General features: G+C 37.1%; 2 protein-coding genes across 2 annotated transcripts; one reads left to right on the top strand and one right to left on the bottom strand.

Moving 5' to 3' along the window:
• The first annotated feature begins 1,879 nt into the window (after positions 1-1,879).
• On the top strand, positions 1,880-7,112 carry LOC134262299 (uncharacterized). The gene is made up of 4 exons (XM_062744672.1): positions 1,880-2,119; positions 3,576-4,562; positions 4,660-4,973; positions 5,138-7,112. The coding sequence occupies exons 1-4, from the start codon at positions 1,880-1,882 to the stop codon at positions 7,110-7,112; spliced, it is 3,516 nt and encodes a 1,171-aa protein (XP_062600656.1).
• A 6,105-nt stretch (positions 7,113-13,217) lies between these two features.
• Positions 13,218-16,935, bottom strand: LOC134262297 (uncharacterized). The gene is made up of 2 exons (XM_062744671.1): positions 15,471-16,935; positions 13,218-13,240 (listed from the first exon to the last, which is right to left on the bottom strand). The coding sequence occupies exons 1-2, from the start codon at positions 16,933-16,935 to the stop codon at positions 13,218-13,220; spliced, it is 1,488 nt and encodes a 495-aa protein (XP_062600655.1).
• Between the last annotated feature and the right edge of the window lie 566 nt (positions 16,936-17,501).

The following is a 17,501-nucleotide window of genomic DNA, read 5'->3' as shown; positions in this document are numbered from 1 at the left end:
TGAGAAATAGCCAAATGTACAAAGATGCAAAGATTCATGTAGATGAAGATTGGGAAGCTAGAATAACCGCAGATAGCAGTGAAATAATATCAGAATATTTTAACACAAGTAAATCAGAGTGTATTGAAGGAAGGAATACAAATCTTGGTGTTACATCAGATGAGAAAGAAGAAAGTACATTTGAAGAAATTGATGAAAGAGAAGGACATTCTGGCAGCTGCGACACATTACTGGATGACGCAAATCCTGTTCAAGATCAGGGTACACGTTTGCTCCAGGAGAAGGACAAACCCCACTGAGTTTGTACACTGATAAGGATGCAGAATTCTTGTCTTTTCCAACCATTTACTGTGGTCAGAGGATGGCATCAAATGATGATCGTGAAGTTAAAGTTCATTATAGTGATCTTGTGAAATGGGAACTTAGAAACATTGACAGACGTGCAGCAAACAGTGTGCCAAATTTATTTTTTCAAAATGAAGAAAATTCAGATGAAGCAGATATCGGATAAAGTCAATCTTGTATTAAGAAGATGTAAGGGAACAGAGAAGAAATTAACAGCTACTGTTGAAAGGGCAAAAAACAACTTTATCAACAAATTGTCAAAAGTAGTTAAGAATCAGCAGAATATAATCATGATTGGGGATTTCAATATAGATCTTTCTCATGGAGGCTCTTCAGTGGCTACATACATGTCTGAAGCTTTCAGTTGCAAACAGATTGTGTTCAAGTCAACCCATTCTTCTGGATCATTGATAGACCATATTTACACAAATGTGACATGTAATATTATCACTGATGTCATAGAAAGTGTTTATTCTGACCACAAAATAATATATACATCTTTAGCTAGAGATTTTTGAAGGAACAATTGAGGAAAGAAAAGGTTCATTTTAAAGGAATAAATGAGGAAAGAAAAGGTTCATTTTATTTTTGCCTATCCCAGAGAGGGGTAACATAGCTATGTCTGACTCGCCAGCGTGCGTTTGTACACCAGCGAGTGTACCTTCACCAGTGTGTGAAGCAGGGCAGGCGCCACCACCTGACTCGCTGCGTGCGTTTGTACACCACTGAGTGTACCATCACTAAGTTTGTGATGCAGGTGGTTTTGAAAGTCTTTGCCATAAGGTGTTGTTCACTTCATCAGTTAGAAGAACGCCTCATAGCTTTACGGATTCCATTTATGCAGATAAGAGAGTTGCCTAGAGGAAGACAATTGTCTATAAAAGGAAATGTTGTTAATGTTCCAGTAGATTTACAGCCAACTGTAAACTCTTTACCAAGACAGTTTAACAATGACATTACAGTCCCAGTCCGATTAAAGAGAAGACTAAGTTACAAAACATGTGATTTTGTAGAAAATGTCAGACCAAAGCATGTAATCATTGCATTACATTGGTTAATGAGAAATAGCCAAATGTACAAAGATGCAAAGATTCATGTAGATGAAGATTGGGAAGCTAGAATAACCGCAGATAGCAGTGAAATAATATCAGAATATTTTAACACAAGTAAATCAGAGTGTATTGAAGGAAGGAATACAAATCTTGGTGTTACATCAGATGAGAAAGAAGAAAGTACATTTGAAGAAATTGATGAAAGAGAAGGACATTCTGGCAGCTGCGACACATTACTGGATGACGCAAATCCTGTTCAAGATCAGGGTACACGTTTGCTCCAGGAGAAGGACAAACCCCACTGAGTTTGTACACTGATAAGGATGCAGAATTCTTGTCTTTTCCAACAATTTACTGTGGTCAGAGGATGGCATCAAAAGATGATCGTGAAGTTAAAGTTCATTATAGTGATCTTGTGAAATGGGAACTTAGAAACATTGACAGACGTGCAGCAAACAGTGTGCCAAATTTATTTTTTCAAAATGAAGAAAATTCAGATGAAGCAGATATCGGATAAAGTCAATCTTGTATTAAGAAGATGTAAGGGAACAGAGAAGAAATTAACAGCTGGTGATGTTCTCAATCAAGAAGTACTTGACAAGATCACAAGATTAAATGAAGGATATTACATTTTTAGAACTTTGCATAACAGTCCTCCCTATCTAGAGGCAAAGAAGAAGGAGTTGTTTGCCATGATTAGACAACTGCGCAGTACAGTTAAGGTGCGCAATGGAAATATCGACTAAATTTTGTATTTAAAAATGTATTCGTAATTGGGATGGCGATTATTTTTAGTACATTATTTATATCGGATAATTGTAACTATGATTAATAACTACATATCGAAGACGATTATATTTTACATTTAGACTAGTCACGTGATGCGGCAGTCACGAGATTTTAGCACATTGACTTGAAGTATTGATGATATATATAAATATTACTAGTGCAAGGGCATAACCAAGTTAAATTTCCCAGTTTAGTATATAAATATTTTCAACACACATTGTAGATTCTGAAAAGTGCTGCGATCCTGTCTAAATTCTGCAATTGCATTGTTAAAATTATACTTGTATGACCGAATGCTATATTTTTTGCTGGTCAGCGGCATGAAATATTGATATAATTAAACTGTTTTTAAGATTTCATCAGGATCGCAGCACTTTTTAGATACCTTAATAGTTTTATAGTTGAAATGTAAAAGCTTACTTTGATCCACAGAGTGTATGCCCTTGCACTAGATCGATTTATTAGGACCTCCACATTACCCTCCGATGTACTTGCATACAAATATACAGCAGTGTCAATTAAATACGTAATGTACAGAAAATATATTAATAAAATAGATAGTGAAGAAGACATTAAATTTAAGTTATTGGCCCATAGAATATCTGGAAATAATATTTTATTTAATTAGAGAATACATATTTTGTCGAGAAAATATTACTTGATCTGTCTCTAACTGCATACAAACTACGTCACGTTGTAAGAAATGACGTCATATTGACAAGTGTCTTGCAATCAGTGATTTGTTTATAACTTGTAATGTGGGATTTACCTGACGACAAAACAACACGTTATAGTAAGTTTTTATGTAGTTTGATGATTTCTTATTGGTTAAATTAGCAGATAAACTCATTTTGTGGTATTTTAAAGAAATGTTGTATGACGTATATTTTGTATGATGTCATAGTCAAGTTTTCCCGTACAAATTAGGCTCCGCCTCCTTTTTGTAACCTTAACTGTGCTGCGTGGGGTTACCAACTTGGTTTGCATCTTTATCAGCAGCAGATACAAGATGGCCTGAGTTACTCAAAACTCTTGCTCAACTCAATCTCAAGAAATCACTTACTGATGAGGAAGTAGACAAGTTGACATGGGCTGAAAAAACTGACTTGGTGCAAAAAGATCCTGTGACATGTGTTCGCTTTTTTGATCACAGAGTACATGTGTTTATCAATACAGTTTTGAAGAGTGAGCATCAACCTGTTGGGGAACTGATAGACTTTTTTTATCGTGTTGAATTTCAGCACAGAGGATCACCTCACATTCATATGCTTATGTGGATCAAAGATGCTCCAAAATTTAAGGAAGATCCAGTTACTGACATTGCTAAATTTATAGATCAGTATGTATCTTGCTCTGCAAATTGTGATGATGAAGTTGCACCATTTGTAGAATTACAAATTCACAAACATTCCAGAACTTGCAAGAAAAAAAGGAAAAGACATTTGTCGATTTGGATTTCCTCAGCCTCCTATGGATTCAACTTTGATCTTGGAACCTTTATCAGCAGATGAATCAGATGCATTGACATACAGAGAAATTTTTACAAAGGTGAAGAAAGAATTAGCAGATATGAAAGAAGGGAAAAACATTTCTTTCAGTGAATTTTTACAATCACTGAACCTGGAGAAAGAAGATTATATAAAGTCAATTAGAAGTTCCCTTGATGGACCACAACTTTTTTTGAAGAGAACCCCTTCTGAAATAAGAGTTAATTCTTACATGAAAAATGTTTTGACAGCATGGCGAGCTAATCATGATTTGCAGTTTGTCCTAGACCCATATGCATGTGCTTTGTACATTGTGTCCTACATTAGCAAGTCCCAACGTGGAATGAGTAGTCTGCTTGATCAAGCATGTAAGGAAGCAAGAGAAGGAAATATGGATTTGAAAAAACAGGTTCGACACATGGGAAACAAGTTCTTGAATGCAGTTGAGATAAGTGCACAAGAAGCTGCATACTTGAATTTACAATTGCCTTTAACAAAAAGTTCAAGAGATGTATTTATAAATACTTCACCACCAGAAGAAAGAACTCTTCTATTGAAATGCAAGTCTGCTTTAGAAGAATTGCCAGAGAATTCCACAGACATTCATGCAAGCAGTGTGATCAAGCGTTATTCTCAAAGACCAAGGCAACTTGAAAATTGGTGTTTAGCAGACTATGTCGCAGAACTAGAAATTGTATATCCAAAAGATTTCAAAGAAAATGATGAGCTCTTAGAGCAAAATGATGATTCTGAAGATGAAAAAGAATTAAGAGACTTGGAAGATGAAGAGATCAATTCAGAGCTGATTAGGATAGTTTTGAAAAATGGCATCATCATAAGGCAAAGGAGGAAGGCGAAGTGCATTCGTTATGTCAACTACTCAATCAAAGTTGATTCTGAAAATTATTATAGAGAAAAGATTTTACTTTTCCATCCATGGAGAAAGGAAGATATAGACATTAAAGGAGACAAATCAACTTATAAAGAAAAGTACAACCAAGAGGCTGAAGAGTTTTATAGGTGCTAAATTAAAGAAGTATGAACACAATGCAGAGGAGCTGGAAGAGGCACAGAGGCAGGCTGAAGAGGCTGATGTACAGCTTGATAGAGTAGCACCTAATGCAGAGCAAATTGAACAAAAGGACTTAGATGAAGGGAGTAGGGAAAGTGAGGAATTTGTGTATTTTGACCAAAAGCGTTCAGAAAATCACCAGAACTATGACATTGGAATAGATCTTGGATTACCTAGTAGTTCTACTAATGATGATCAAACTCATCAGTACAAAATGACCAATGAGATGTATTTCCAACTAGTTAGCAAATTAAACAAAAAGCAAATGGAGTTTTTTACCCATGTGCTTCATTGGATTAAAACCAAAAAAGAACCACTTAGAGTTTTCCTAACTGGTGGTGCAGGAGTTGGAAAGTCTGTTTTGTAAGAGTTTTGTATGAGGCACTCACAAGACACTATTGCTCTACTGAAGGGGAAAATCCAGATGACTGCAAGGTTCTACTCTGTGCTCCAACTGGAAAAACTGCATTTAATATAAAGGGACAGACAATACATTCAGCATTCAAAATTCCAGCAAGTCAGGGATTTAACTGCAAGCCCCTTGATAGTGAATCCTTGAACAGTCTTAGAACAAAGTATAAATATTTGTCAACGGTCATCATTGACGAGGTTTCAATGGTTGGAAATTCACAATTGAATCGTGTACATGAGCGTTTGAAGCAGATAAAAGGCAGTAAGGAATACTTTGGAGGTATCAATGTCATTTTGATTGGAGATCTTTTCCAGTTAAAGCCAGTGATGGATGGGTGGGTTTTTGATGACTTGAAGAAAAACTTTGGACCATTGGCAACAAACTTATGGCGAGAATTGTTCACAATGCATGAACTAACGGAAATAATGAGACAGAAAGATGATGTTCATTTTGCCGAGTTACTCAACCGTTTACGAGAAGGAAATCAAACTGAAGCTGATATACAGACATTGAAGCAGCGATGTGTAGATGAGTCACTACCAGTATATCCCAGAGATGCTCCAAGATTATATACAAGAAATGAAAGTGTGAATGCCTACAACAACCAAGTGTTTCTGCTAGCTGATGGTGAAAAGGTCAATATACCAGCTCATGATTCTGTAGTAGGAAGGGAAAATTTGATACAGCATTTGAATTTGCCAGATGACTCCTCTAAAACAGCTGGATTGGCTAAAAATGTTCCCATAGCACTTGGTCTACAGTATGAAATCACTGCAAATTTATGTGTTGAGGATGGGCTCACAAATGGTACATCATGTAAGGTAGAGTACATAGAGAGGAGACAAGAAAGCACTGAGAGGCCAAGTATAATATGGATTTCTTTTGATGACACAAATACTGGTAAATCATGGCGATATCAGTATAGACATCTGTTTGGACGTGGAGTAGATAAGTCTTGGACACCAATATTTGATGTAAGAAGGAGCTTTCAGTACCTGAGACACACTGTTGTACGTATACAATTTCCGTTGCGACTTTCTGCAGCCAAAACTATACACAAATCTCAGGGAGACACAATGGTTCAAGCTGTTATCAATCTTGATATGAATCCGAAATTTACATTGCCACACATTCACTATGTTGCTCTAAGCAGGGTTACAAAGATCAAAGGACTTCATATCTTGAGTTTAAATGAAAGCAAAATTTGTGCGTCTGAGAAAGTGAAAAAAGAAATGTGTAGACTACGGACAGAAGCAACATTACAGTTATGTTATCAGCCTATGGATTCTACAAATAACCAGACCATAAACATTGCATTCCAGAATGTGAGGTCACTGCATGTCCATTTTACAAGTTTCAAAAATGAGCCAAATCTTCAACAGTCTCATATCATAGGAGTGGCTGAAACATGGTTGACAGCATCCGATGAAAATGAAGATTATGAATTGGAGAATTACAACATGTTCAGGTTGGATTTTGCATTGAATCAGCAATGTGGCAGACCTCATAGAGGCATTATTACATACATTAGAAATGACTGTCAAATCATTAATCATGTTAGCCACTCAGACAAAGACTTAGAATGGCAGTACAGTGAAGTAAAGTGCAAAAATGAGAATTATCAAGTTGTTGTGCTATATAGAAGTCCAGGTTCTACTGTTGAAAGGGCAAAAAACAACTTTATCAACAAATTGTCAAAAGTAGTTAAGAATCAGCAGAATATAATCATGATTGGGGATTTCAATATAGATCTTTCTCATGGAGGCTCTTCAGTGGCTACATACATGTCTGAAGCTTTCAGTTGCAAACAGATTGTGTTCAAGTCAACCCATTCTTCTGGATCATTGATAGACCATATTTACACAAATGTGACATGTAATATTATCACTGATGTCATAGAAAGTGTTTATTCTGACCACAAAATAATTTATACATCTTTAGCTAGAGATTTTTGAAGGAACAATTGAGGAAAGAAAAGGTTCATTTTAAAGGAATAAATGAGGAAAGAAAAGGTTCATTTTATTTTTGCCTATCCCAGAGAGGGGTAACATAGCTATGTCTGACTCGCCAGCGTGCGTTTGTACACCAGCGAGTGTACCTTCACCAGTGTGTGAAGCAGGGCAGGCGCCACCACCTGACTCGCTGCGTGCGTTTGTACACCACTGAGTGTACCATCACTAAGTTTGTGATGCAGGTGGTTTTGAAAGTCTTTGCCATAAGGTGTTGTTCACTTAAAGTGTATATCCCTCAGTATTTATTTCCCACTGAAGTCATTGTGTCCCCTGATGCAGTTTCATTATTTAAATTATATGTAAATGTATAAATATTACATCTTCAAGATTATTACTGAAAAGAAACCTTTCATTGTCTGTTCTTTTTACAATATTTGTGAATACATAATATGACTAATGACAAATTTAATTTGCTTTGTATTTATATATATATATATATATATATATATATATATATATATATATATATATATATATATATATATATATATAGCACAATTTACAACAACTCTTAAACTAATATAACTGCCCTAAGTGAAGAAATATTAATATAGAAAGCACAGAGAAATTCACTTTTATAAGGATACTCACTTCCGCCCCAGCCCGGGGTTGAACTCTCGACCTACGGAATCTGTCTCCTAGCAGTGCAGGAACAGCGCGTTAGACCGCTCGGCTATCTAGGCAAGTTAAAAAACTTGCTTTCGATGCCGATGGAATTCTCACAACGCTGCCCTACACTACACGGTCATTGAGAATAGAAGTGAGATACAGTTATTTGGACATTAGTTTTTAGAGGATTGTTACCAATACATGTTGTGATGAAATTAATTTTATTTATAAAGCACAATTTACAACAACTCTTAAACTAATATAACTGCCCTAAGTGAAGAAATATTAATATAGAAAGCACAGAGAAATTCACTTTTATAAGGATACTCACTTCCGCCCCAGCCCGGGGTTGAACTCTCGACCTACGGAATCTGTCTCCTAGCAGTGCAGGAACAGCGCGTTAGACCGCTCGGCTATCTAGGCAAGTTAAAAAACTTGCTTTCGATGCCGATGGAATTCTCACAACGCTGCCCTACACTACACGGTCATTGAGAATAGAAGTGAGATACAGTTATTTGGACATTAGTTTTTAGAGGATTGTTACCAATACATGTTGTGATGAAATTAATTTTATTTATAAAGCACAATTTACAACAACTCTTAAACTAATATAACTGCCCTAAGTGAAGAAATATTAATATAGAAAGCACAGAGAAATTCACTTTTATAAGGATACTCACTTCCGCCCCAGCCCGGGGTTGAACTCGACCTACGGAATCTGTCTCCTAGCAGTGCAGGAACAGCGCGTTAGACCGCTCGGCTATCTAGGCAAGTTAAAAAACTTGCTTTCGATGCCGATGGAATTCTCACAACGCTGCCCTACACTACACGGTCATTGAGAATAGAAGTGAGATACAGTTATTTGGACATTAGTTTTTAGAGGATTGTTACCAATACATGTTGTGATGAAATTAATTTTATTTATAAAGCACAATTTACAACAACTCTTAAACTAATATAACTGCCCTAAGTGAAGAAATATTAATATAAGAAAGCACAGAGAAATTCACTTTTATAAGGATACTCACTTCCGCCCCAGCCCGGGGTTGAACTCTCGACCTACGGAATCTGTCTCCTAGCAGTGCAGGAACAGCGCGTTAGACCGCTCGGCTATCTAGGCAAGTTAAAAAACTTGCTTTCGATGCCGATGGAATTCTCACAACGCTGCCCTACACTACACGGTCATTGAGAATAGAAGTGAGATACAGTTATTTGGACATTAGTTTTTAGAGGATTGTTACCAATACATGTTGTGATGAAATTAATTTTATTTATAAAGCACAATTTACAACAACTCTTAAACTAATATAACTGCCCTAAGTGAAGAAATATTAATATAGAAAGCACAGAGAAATTCACTTTTATAAGGATACTCACTTCCGCCCCAGCCCGGGGTTGAACTCTCGACCTACGGAATCTGTCTCCTAGCAGTGCAGGAACAGCGCGTTAGACCGCTCGGCTATCTAGGCAAGTTAAAAAACTTGCTTTCGATGCCGATGGAATTCTCACAACGCTGCCCTACACTACACGGTCATTGAGAATAGAAGTGAGATACAGTTATTTGGACATTAGTTTTTAGAGGATTGTTACCAATACATGTTGTGATGAAATTAATTTTATTTATAAAGCACAATTTACAACAACTCTTAAACTAATATAACTGCCCTAAGTGAAGAAATATTAATATAGAAAGCACAGAGAAATTCACTTTTATAAGGATACTCACTTCCGCCCCAGCCCGGGGTTGAACTCTCGACCTACGGAATCTGTCTCCTAGCAGTGCAGGAACAGCGCGTTAGACCGCTCGGCTATCTAGGCAAGTTAAAAAACTTGCTTTCGATGCCGATGGAATTCTCACAACGCTGCCCTACACTACACGGTCATTGAGAATAGAAGTGAGATACAGTTATTTGGACATTAGTTTTTAGAGGATTGTTACCAATACATGTTGTGATGAAATTAATTTTATTTATAAAGCACAATTTACAACAACTCTTAAACTAATATAACTGCCCTAAGTGAAGAAATATTAATATAGAAAGCACAGAGAAATTCACTTTTATAAGGATACTCACTTCCGCCCCAGCCCGGGGTTGAACTCTCGACCTACGGAATCTGTCTCCTAGCAGTGCAGGAACAGCGCGTTAGACCGCTCGGCTATCTAGGCAAGTTAAAAAACTTGCTTTCGATGCCGATGGAATTCTCACAACGCTGCCCTACACTACACGGTCATTGAGAATAGAAGTGAGATGCAGTTATTTGGACATTAGTTTTTAGAGGATTGTTACCAATACATGTTGTGATGAAATTAATTTTATTTATAAAGCACAATTTACAACAACTCTTAAACTAATATAACTGCCCTAAGTGAAGAAATATTAATATAGAAAGCACAGAGAAATTCACTTTTATAAGGATACTCACTTCCGCCCCAGCCCATCGGCATCGAAAGCAAGTTTTTTAACTTGCCTAGATAGCCGAGCGGTCTAACGCGCTGTTCCTGCACTGCTAGGAGACAGATTCCGTAGGTCGAGAGTTCAACCCCGGGCTGGGGCGGAAGTGAGTATCCTTATAAAAGTGAATTTCTCTGTGCTTTCTATATTAATATTTCTTCACTTAGGGCAGTTATATTAGTTTAAGAGTTGTTGTAAATTGTGCTTTATAAATAAAATTAATTTCATCACAACATGTATTGGTAACAATCCTCTAAAAACTAATGTCCAAATAACTGTATCTCACTTCTATTCTCAATGACCGTGTAGTGTAGGGCAGCGTTGTGAGAATTCCATCGGCATCGAAAGCAAGTTTTTTAACTTGCCTAGATAGCCGAGCGGTCTAACGCGCTGTTCCTGCACTGCTAGGAGACAGATTCCGTAGGTCGAGAGTTCAACCCCGGGCTGGGGCGGAAGTGAGTATCCTTATAAAAGTGAATTTCTCTGTGCTTTCTATATTAATATTTCTTCACTTAGGGCAGTTATATTAGTTTAAGAGTTGTTGTAAATTGTGCTTTATAAATAAAATTAATTTCATCACAACATGTATTGGTAACAATCCTCTAAAAACTAATGTCCAAATAACTGTATCTCACTTCTATTCTCAATGACCGTGTAGTGTAGGGCAGCGTTGTGAGAATTCCATCGGCATCGAAAGCAAGTTTTTTAACTTGCCTAGATAGCCGAGCGGTCTAACGCGCTGTTCCTGCACTGCTAGGAGACAGATTCCGTAGGTCGAGAGTTCAACCCCGGGCTGGGGCGGAAGTGAGTATCCTTATAAAAGTGAATTTCTCTGTGCTTTCTATATTAATATTTCTTCACTAAGGGCAGTTATATTAGTTTAAGAGTTGTTGTAAATTGTGCTTTATAAATAAAATTAATTTCATCACAACATGTATTGGTAACAATCCTCTAAAAACTAATGTCCAAATAACTGTATCTCACTTCTATTCTCAATGACCGTGTAGTGTAGGGCAGCGTTGTGAGAATTCCATCGGCATCGAAAGCAAGTTTTTTAACTTGCCTAGATAGCCGAGCGGTCTAACGCGCTGTTCCTGCACTGCTAGGAGACAGATTCCGTAGGTCGAGAGTTCAACCCCGGGCTGGGGCGGAAGTGAGTATCCTTATAAAAGTGAATTTCTCTGTGCTTTCTATATTAATATTTCTTCACTTAGGGCAGTTATATTAGTTTAAGAGTTGTTGTAAATTGTGCTTTATAAATAAAATTAATTTCATCACAACATGTATTGGTAACAATCCTCTAAAAACTAATGTCCAAATAACTGTATCTCACTTCTATTCTCAATGACCGTGTAGTGTAGGGCAGCGTTGTGAGAATTCCATCGGCATCGAAAGCAAGTTTTTTAACTTGCCTAGATAGCCGAGCGGTCTAACGCGCTGTTCCTGCACTGCTAGGAGACAGATTCCGTAGGTCGAGAGTTCAACCCCGGGCTGGGGCGGAAGTGAGTATCCTTATAAAAGTGAATTTCTCTGTGCTTTCTATATTAATATTTCTTCACTTAGGGCAGTTATATTAGTTTAAGAGTTGTTGTAAATTGTGCTTTATAAATAAAATTAATTTCATCACAACATGTATTGGTAACAATCCTCTAAAAACTAATGTCCAAATAACTGTATCTCACTTCTATTCTCAATGACCGTGTAGTGTAGGGCAGCGTTGTGAGAATTCCATCGGCATCGAAAGCAAGTTTTTTAACTTGCCTAGATAGCCGAGCGGTCTAACGCGCTGTTCCTGCACTGCTAGGAGACAGATTCCGTAGGTCGAGAGTTCAACCCCGGGCTGGGGCGGAAGTGAGTATCCTTATAAAAGTGAATTTCTCTGTGCTTTCTATATATATATATATATATATATATATATATATATATATATATATATATCAACTATATGAATGCCATGCTTTTCGTGGAACTAAGAAAGCCATTTTGTTTAATAAATCGGAGAGAATGTTTATATGTTTGTATGATTTTTAAATTGATTGTGCTGAGGGATACACATTAAGTGATATTTGTTTTCAAATGTGATATTAGCTCGAAAAGATAATTACTGTAATTCCTAATTTCATTTTTATATATAAATATATATATAACTTATTTGACATAGTAATGCTTCTATCATACCCATAACAGAGGGTTTCATTAGCTTGTAAATATTTTAACTAAATACTAGTGAACCTTTCTGAAAAGGTTATGCAGTTTTTTTTTTTTTTTTTATTTTTTGGGTAGATGGATGTGTCTCGATGTTATATTCATTAATCAAAATTGTTACATTATACAGTAAAATTTGTTTCGTATGAACATGGAATATTGCAAATTCACAGATATAGCGAAGTCATCTTGGATTCCCAGCTATACAAATATAAAGAATTCCTTCTATGGATATAGTGAATTGCCTATATTTTAGTGAAATAATTTCATATAGATCTCAGTGACTTTGTAATAACTGAGTTTGACTGTACTGTAATAATTGAACATAACTATACTTTGTGGCAAAACAATTGTGAAAGACAAATGTACTGGGTACTGGATTTTTATTTGACATACTTACAGGAATAATCAATATTGACAATAATTTCTGCTCCAAATAATTTGATTTATTTCTTATGATAAATTTATTATATCATTATCTTATAAAAACAAAAGCTTGTGTATATGATGTATATATTCCAAGCAATGCTGAGACAATATTGAATGTATCTCTATATACACATAAATGATTGTATCGATTCACTGATGTACAATTAACACTTCTTTGAATTTCAAAATACTATGAAAGTAGTCTATTCTGAACATATATGACCATATATAATGTTCTATATAAATTATTATATATTACCATTTTAAGGTGTATATAGAATTAAAAAAAATATATAAAACAAATTTATAGACAAGTGAGTGTTATGAAAAGAAGGATAACACCGCATGTCCATTATGTAAAGGGAGATAAACCTTCTATAATAAGAATCAAGTATTATTCATCAAGTATATACTATGATGATGAAATAAATATTGAGAGGTGAGTATAATTGGAAGAGGGAGGTCACTGGCCAGCCCGTAAAGGGAGGTAAACCATTCCTCTTCATTCATGTTTCACTATATTTATCAAGTAAATACTACGATGATATACATGAGACTACTTTCCCAATATATATATATATATATATATATATATATATAAAAAGCACTAAAAAACCAACAACACTGTATATCCTAAATGTCGGATCTACGAAGTAGATACAAGGTCACGGATGGAAATTTATATAAAGCACTAAAAATGACCAACGACACGAACAATAAAAATTGTCAAATTTTCGGGACGCCCTGTCCCTTCCTCAGGACAAAGAAAAGAGTTAAAAAGTCATAAGAACAAAGGAAAAAGCGAAACAAAAAACAACTAGCACTACTACTAAACTACTAAACACTATATATTTACATACTAAGTTACATGTTGATTTGGAAATTTTTAAGAACACTATTAAAGAAAGAATCCGGACCGCTATGAAATGCGTCCGGTCTATCGGGTATACTCGGGTGAAGTGCGATTTACATAATTGAGCGAATTAATTATGCTAATTAATTACGACAATCAGTAAATCGTACATTGTTTCATTCTCTCAAAATGGCGTAACTATACTTGATAAAGAATAACCAAAGAAAAATAATATAGAAGGGGCATTTTAACATATGAATTATGATCTATTATAAATTTTAATTTGAAATGTTTTAGGACTGATTATCGGTAAAAAAATAATTAATAATTAATTAACAAAGGCGTAAGCAATACATAGTTATGTGGGTTGTTCGAGAGTTGGTGACGCAAATTAACTGTGGAGTTTACACTAAATTGAGAGAATAATCTTGTTTGGTATCATCAGGAATCGGGTCTAGTTTACGTTCATTCTGGTGAAGTCATTCAGTTTGTTAATACCATTGGGGCGGAATGACTTCAATCTGTGCATCCAGAACTTTTCTTTGCTTTTTCTCTGAGCGTCTGTCCATCTTGGGTTATGATCAATCACCACTACTGTCATGTCCTCCCATTTGTGACCCTCAAGGTTGAAATGTTCCCCAACGGGTTCATTGAGTTTTTTGGTCCTAATGGTCGAACGGTGGTTATTGACTCTCCTGCGGAGATCTCCTGTTTCACCAATATACTGTTTGGAGCAAACTTTGCAACTGATGAGATAAATGCAGTTGTCAGTATGACAGGACAAACTTCCTAGTATTTTGTAGCTGCGGCCTGTAACAGGGCTGTTAAAACTGTCTGTGTCAGTGCTGTGCTTACAAAGAAGACATCTTCTGTCAGAGCAAGTCTTAAAGCCCCCGTTAGGTAATGGGTTGTCCAGTCTGGTTCTTACTACCATGTCCTTTAGGTTCCTAGGGCGTCTGTATGCAGCCAATGGGGGTTCCTTAAAGACCTCTGCCATTCGTTTGTTTGAATGGAGAATTGGTAGGTTCTTTTGAAGGATACCGCTTAGGTTCTTAAGGACGGGATGGTATGTGGTTACCAGAGGGACCCTACCGCTATTTTCTTTCTCTTTGTAGCGTAATAGGTTTTGCCTGTCATGTCCCGCCATCTCATCAATAGCTGTTTGTACGTTGCGGGCATTGTAGCCTCTTTTGCATAGGTGGGACTTAAGAAGTCCACTTTGCTCCTGATATAAGCCAGGGGACGAACAGATGCGTCGAATTCTGGTGGCTAGACCCTTAGGCACTCCCTTAAAAGTGTGTGGGGGATGACAGCTAGTGGGCATAAGATATAGGTGGGAATCTGTGGGTTTGGTGTGGAGACTGAATTCGATTTCACCATCAATCAGGGTAGATGTGGTATCTAGAAATACGTTTTTCGAATTAGATACGTCTACTGTAAATTTGATCGACTGATGAAAGGTGTTGGCAAACGTTATGAATGCCTCGAGGCTCTCGCGACATTCCACCCACTTCATCTCTATATCGTCAATGAAACGCAACCAGCTATGGGGCCTAAATGGTGCTTGAAGTAACAAGTTGCGTTCCAGTCTGCCCATGAAGACATTGGCATAAGACGGTGCCATTTTCGTACCCATAGCAGTGCCATTAACCTGCAGGTAATGTTCTCCATTAAACATGAAGTTGTTGAACTTGAGAACGTGTTCAAGGAGCTTGGCAAGGGACTCGGTAGAAGGAATTTGTATGGACCTACTATCCCAGACTTCTCTACAGGCTTCGATACCCTCATCGTGCGGAATATTGGTGTACAAAGATGTGACGTCCATAGTCACGAGGAGGGTATGATCTGGGAGGCCAGTAGAGGGCGTCTTGTTAATGTAGTCCGTGGTGTCCTTGAGATAGGATGGCAAATTCTCTACGTGTGGACGGAGATGTAAATCAATGAATTCAGAAATTTTCTCCGTGGGGTGTCCAATTGCGCTGACTATGGGACGACCTGGCATGCCTTCTTTGTGTATTTTAGGAAGCAGATAGAATTGTCCTGGTCTACAGTCAATAGGATTTAAGGTCTCGTAGACGTTGATACCAATCTCATTTTTCTCAAACATATCGTCAAGAATTTTGGTAATGGCGGTGGAGAATTCTTTAGTAGGGTCAGAGTCCAGTTTCTTATAGAAACGTTCGTCTGAGAGTTGTCTTTGGGCCTCCGCCATGTAAGTCTCTTTATCCAGTACGACAACTGTAGAGCCTTTGTCTGCTTTCTTGATTACAATGTCATCCCGATTTTTTAATGATTGTAAGGCAGATCTCTCTTCCTTACTCAAATTGTCGGGAGTCTTGTCTGGCACTGAAAGGAGCTTCTCTATGTCTGACTCAACGGCGTCAATATACGACTCAAGCGCGCCACACTTGCCCGGTGCAGGTTCCCAGTCACTCTTGGGCCTATAGAGTTTGTGTTCCTCTAGATCGTGTAAATCTGGCTTGGAAGAGTCGTATGAATTTACTTCGGAGTCTTTTCTCGAGAAGTGCTCCTTCAAACGAAGTCTCCGGAAGAATGCTCGGGTGTCCTCTCTGACTTGTTTTTCGTCGACCTCATGTGGCGTGGGGCAGAAATTTAGCCCCTTGGAAAGAAGTGAGGTCTCCGATTCGGAGAGAGGAGCACTAGATGTATTGAGCACTGGGCAGACGTCAGGAGTTTGTATGGGTCCGTCCTTCGCGATTGTCTTAATGCGTTTGAAGCGTCTCGAGCGGGGTTTGCGTGTTTTGTTAACTCTGACCTCTGACCAGTTGTTCCTAGACTGTGGAACACTGTCGCGGAGAAATTTCTTTTTTTGAGTCTTGTTGACTTTATTTGTTAGGGCCATATTATAGGTGTCTATAATATTATGGGCTTCATCAAGATCGGCCTGGGACATGATATCGTTGAGGGATGATTCTACGGACTTGATCTCACTCTTCAATTGTCCTAACTTGTGGATATCCCAAGAAAGACAGAGTGACATCAATTGTTTAGAACATCTCCTTGTAATAACGTCCCAGCGTTCCTGAAAGCGTTTGGAGATTGGCCCTATGTTAGGTGTAACATTTATCTGAAAGCCTTTCGGTATAATGTCACACTCTAAGTAGGTCTGTAAATTGGAGACCCGGTGTTCAGTTTTTATTGATTTTTGGTGTTCTTTCTTTAGAAGTTTAAATGTTGGGTTATCTTTAATAGACATATTTGAAAGGAAATTACAATTGCCAAAATGAAAAGACTATTTTTAAGTTTTTAGTCGTATGAAGTCGAAAGATTCAACGAACGATTGTTCTGTTTTCTAATGGATTTCGTAGATAACTCGTGCACGAATTCAAAAATATTAAAAACAAACGGTACGTGAGTAAAAATCGAAAGGGAAAAGCGGAAAGAACTTATTTGCAAAGATTGGAAACAAAATAATATAAAATAAATAGTAAAAAAAGTCAAATGATCAAAGAAAACCAAAAATAAATGATAAGAACAGAAAATATAAGTAAAGAAATGATGGATATACGGGTGGATCTGTGAAGATACAGTTGGCGAAAAAGGATATAAAAAGCACTAAAAAACCAACAACACTGTATATCCTAAATGTCGGATCTACGAAGTAGATACAAGATACCTTCAAAAGAACCTACCAATTCTCCATTCAAACAAACGAATGGCAGAGGTCTTTAAGGAACCCCCATTGGCTGCATACAGACGCCCTAGGAACCTAAAGGACATGGTAGTAAGAACCAGACTGGACAACCCATTACCTAACGGGGG

Source organism: Saccostrea cucullata, unplaced genomic scaffold, assembly GCF_032062105.1.
Source record: "Saccostrea cucullata isolate Sc308-1 unplaced genomic scaffold, CSIRO_AGI_Scuc_v1 ctg11704, whole genome shotgun sequence".
Taxonomy (NCBI): Eukaryota; Metazoa; Mollusca; class Bivalvia; order Ostreida; family Ostreidae; genus Saccostrea; species Saccostrea cuccullata.
This window is presented reverse-complemented; position numbering and strand designations above follow the sequence as displayed.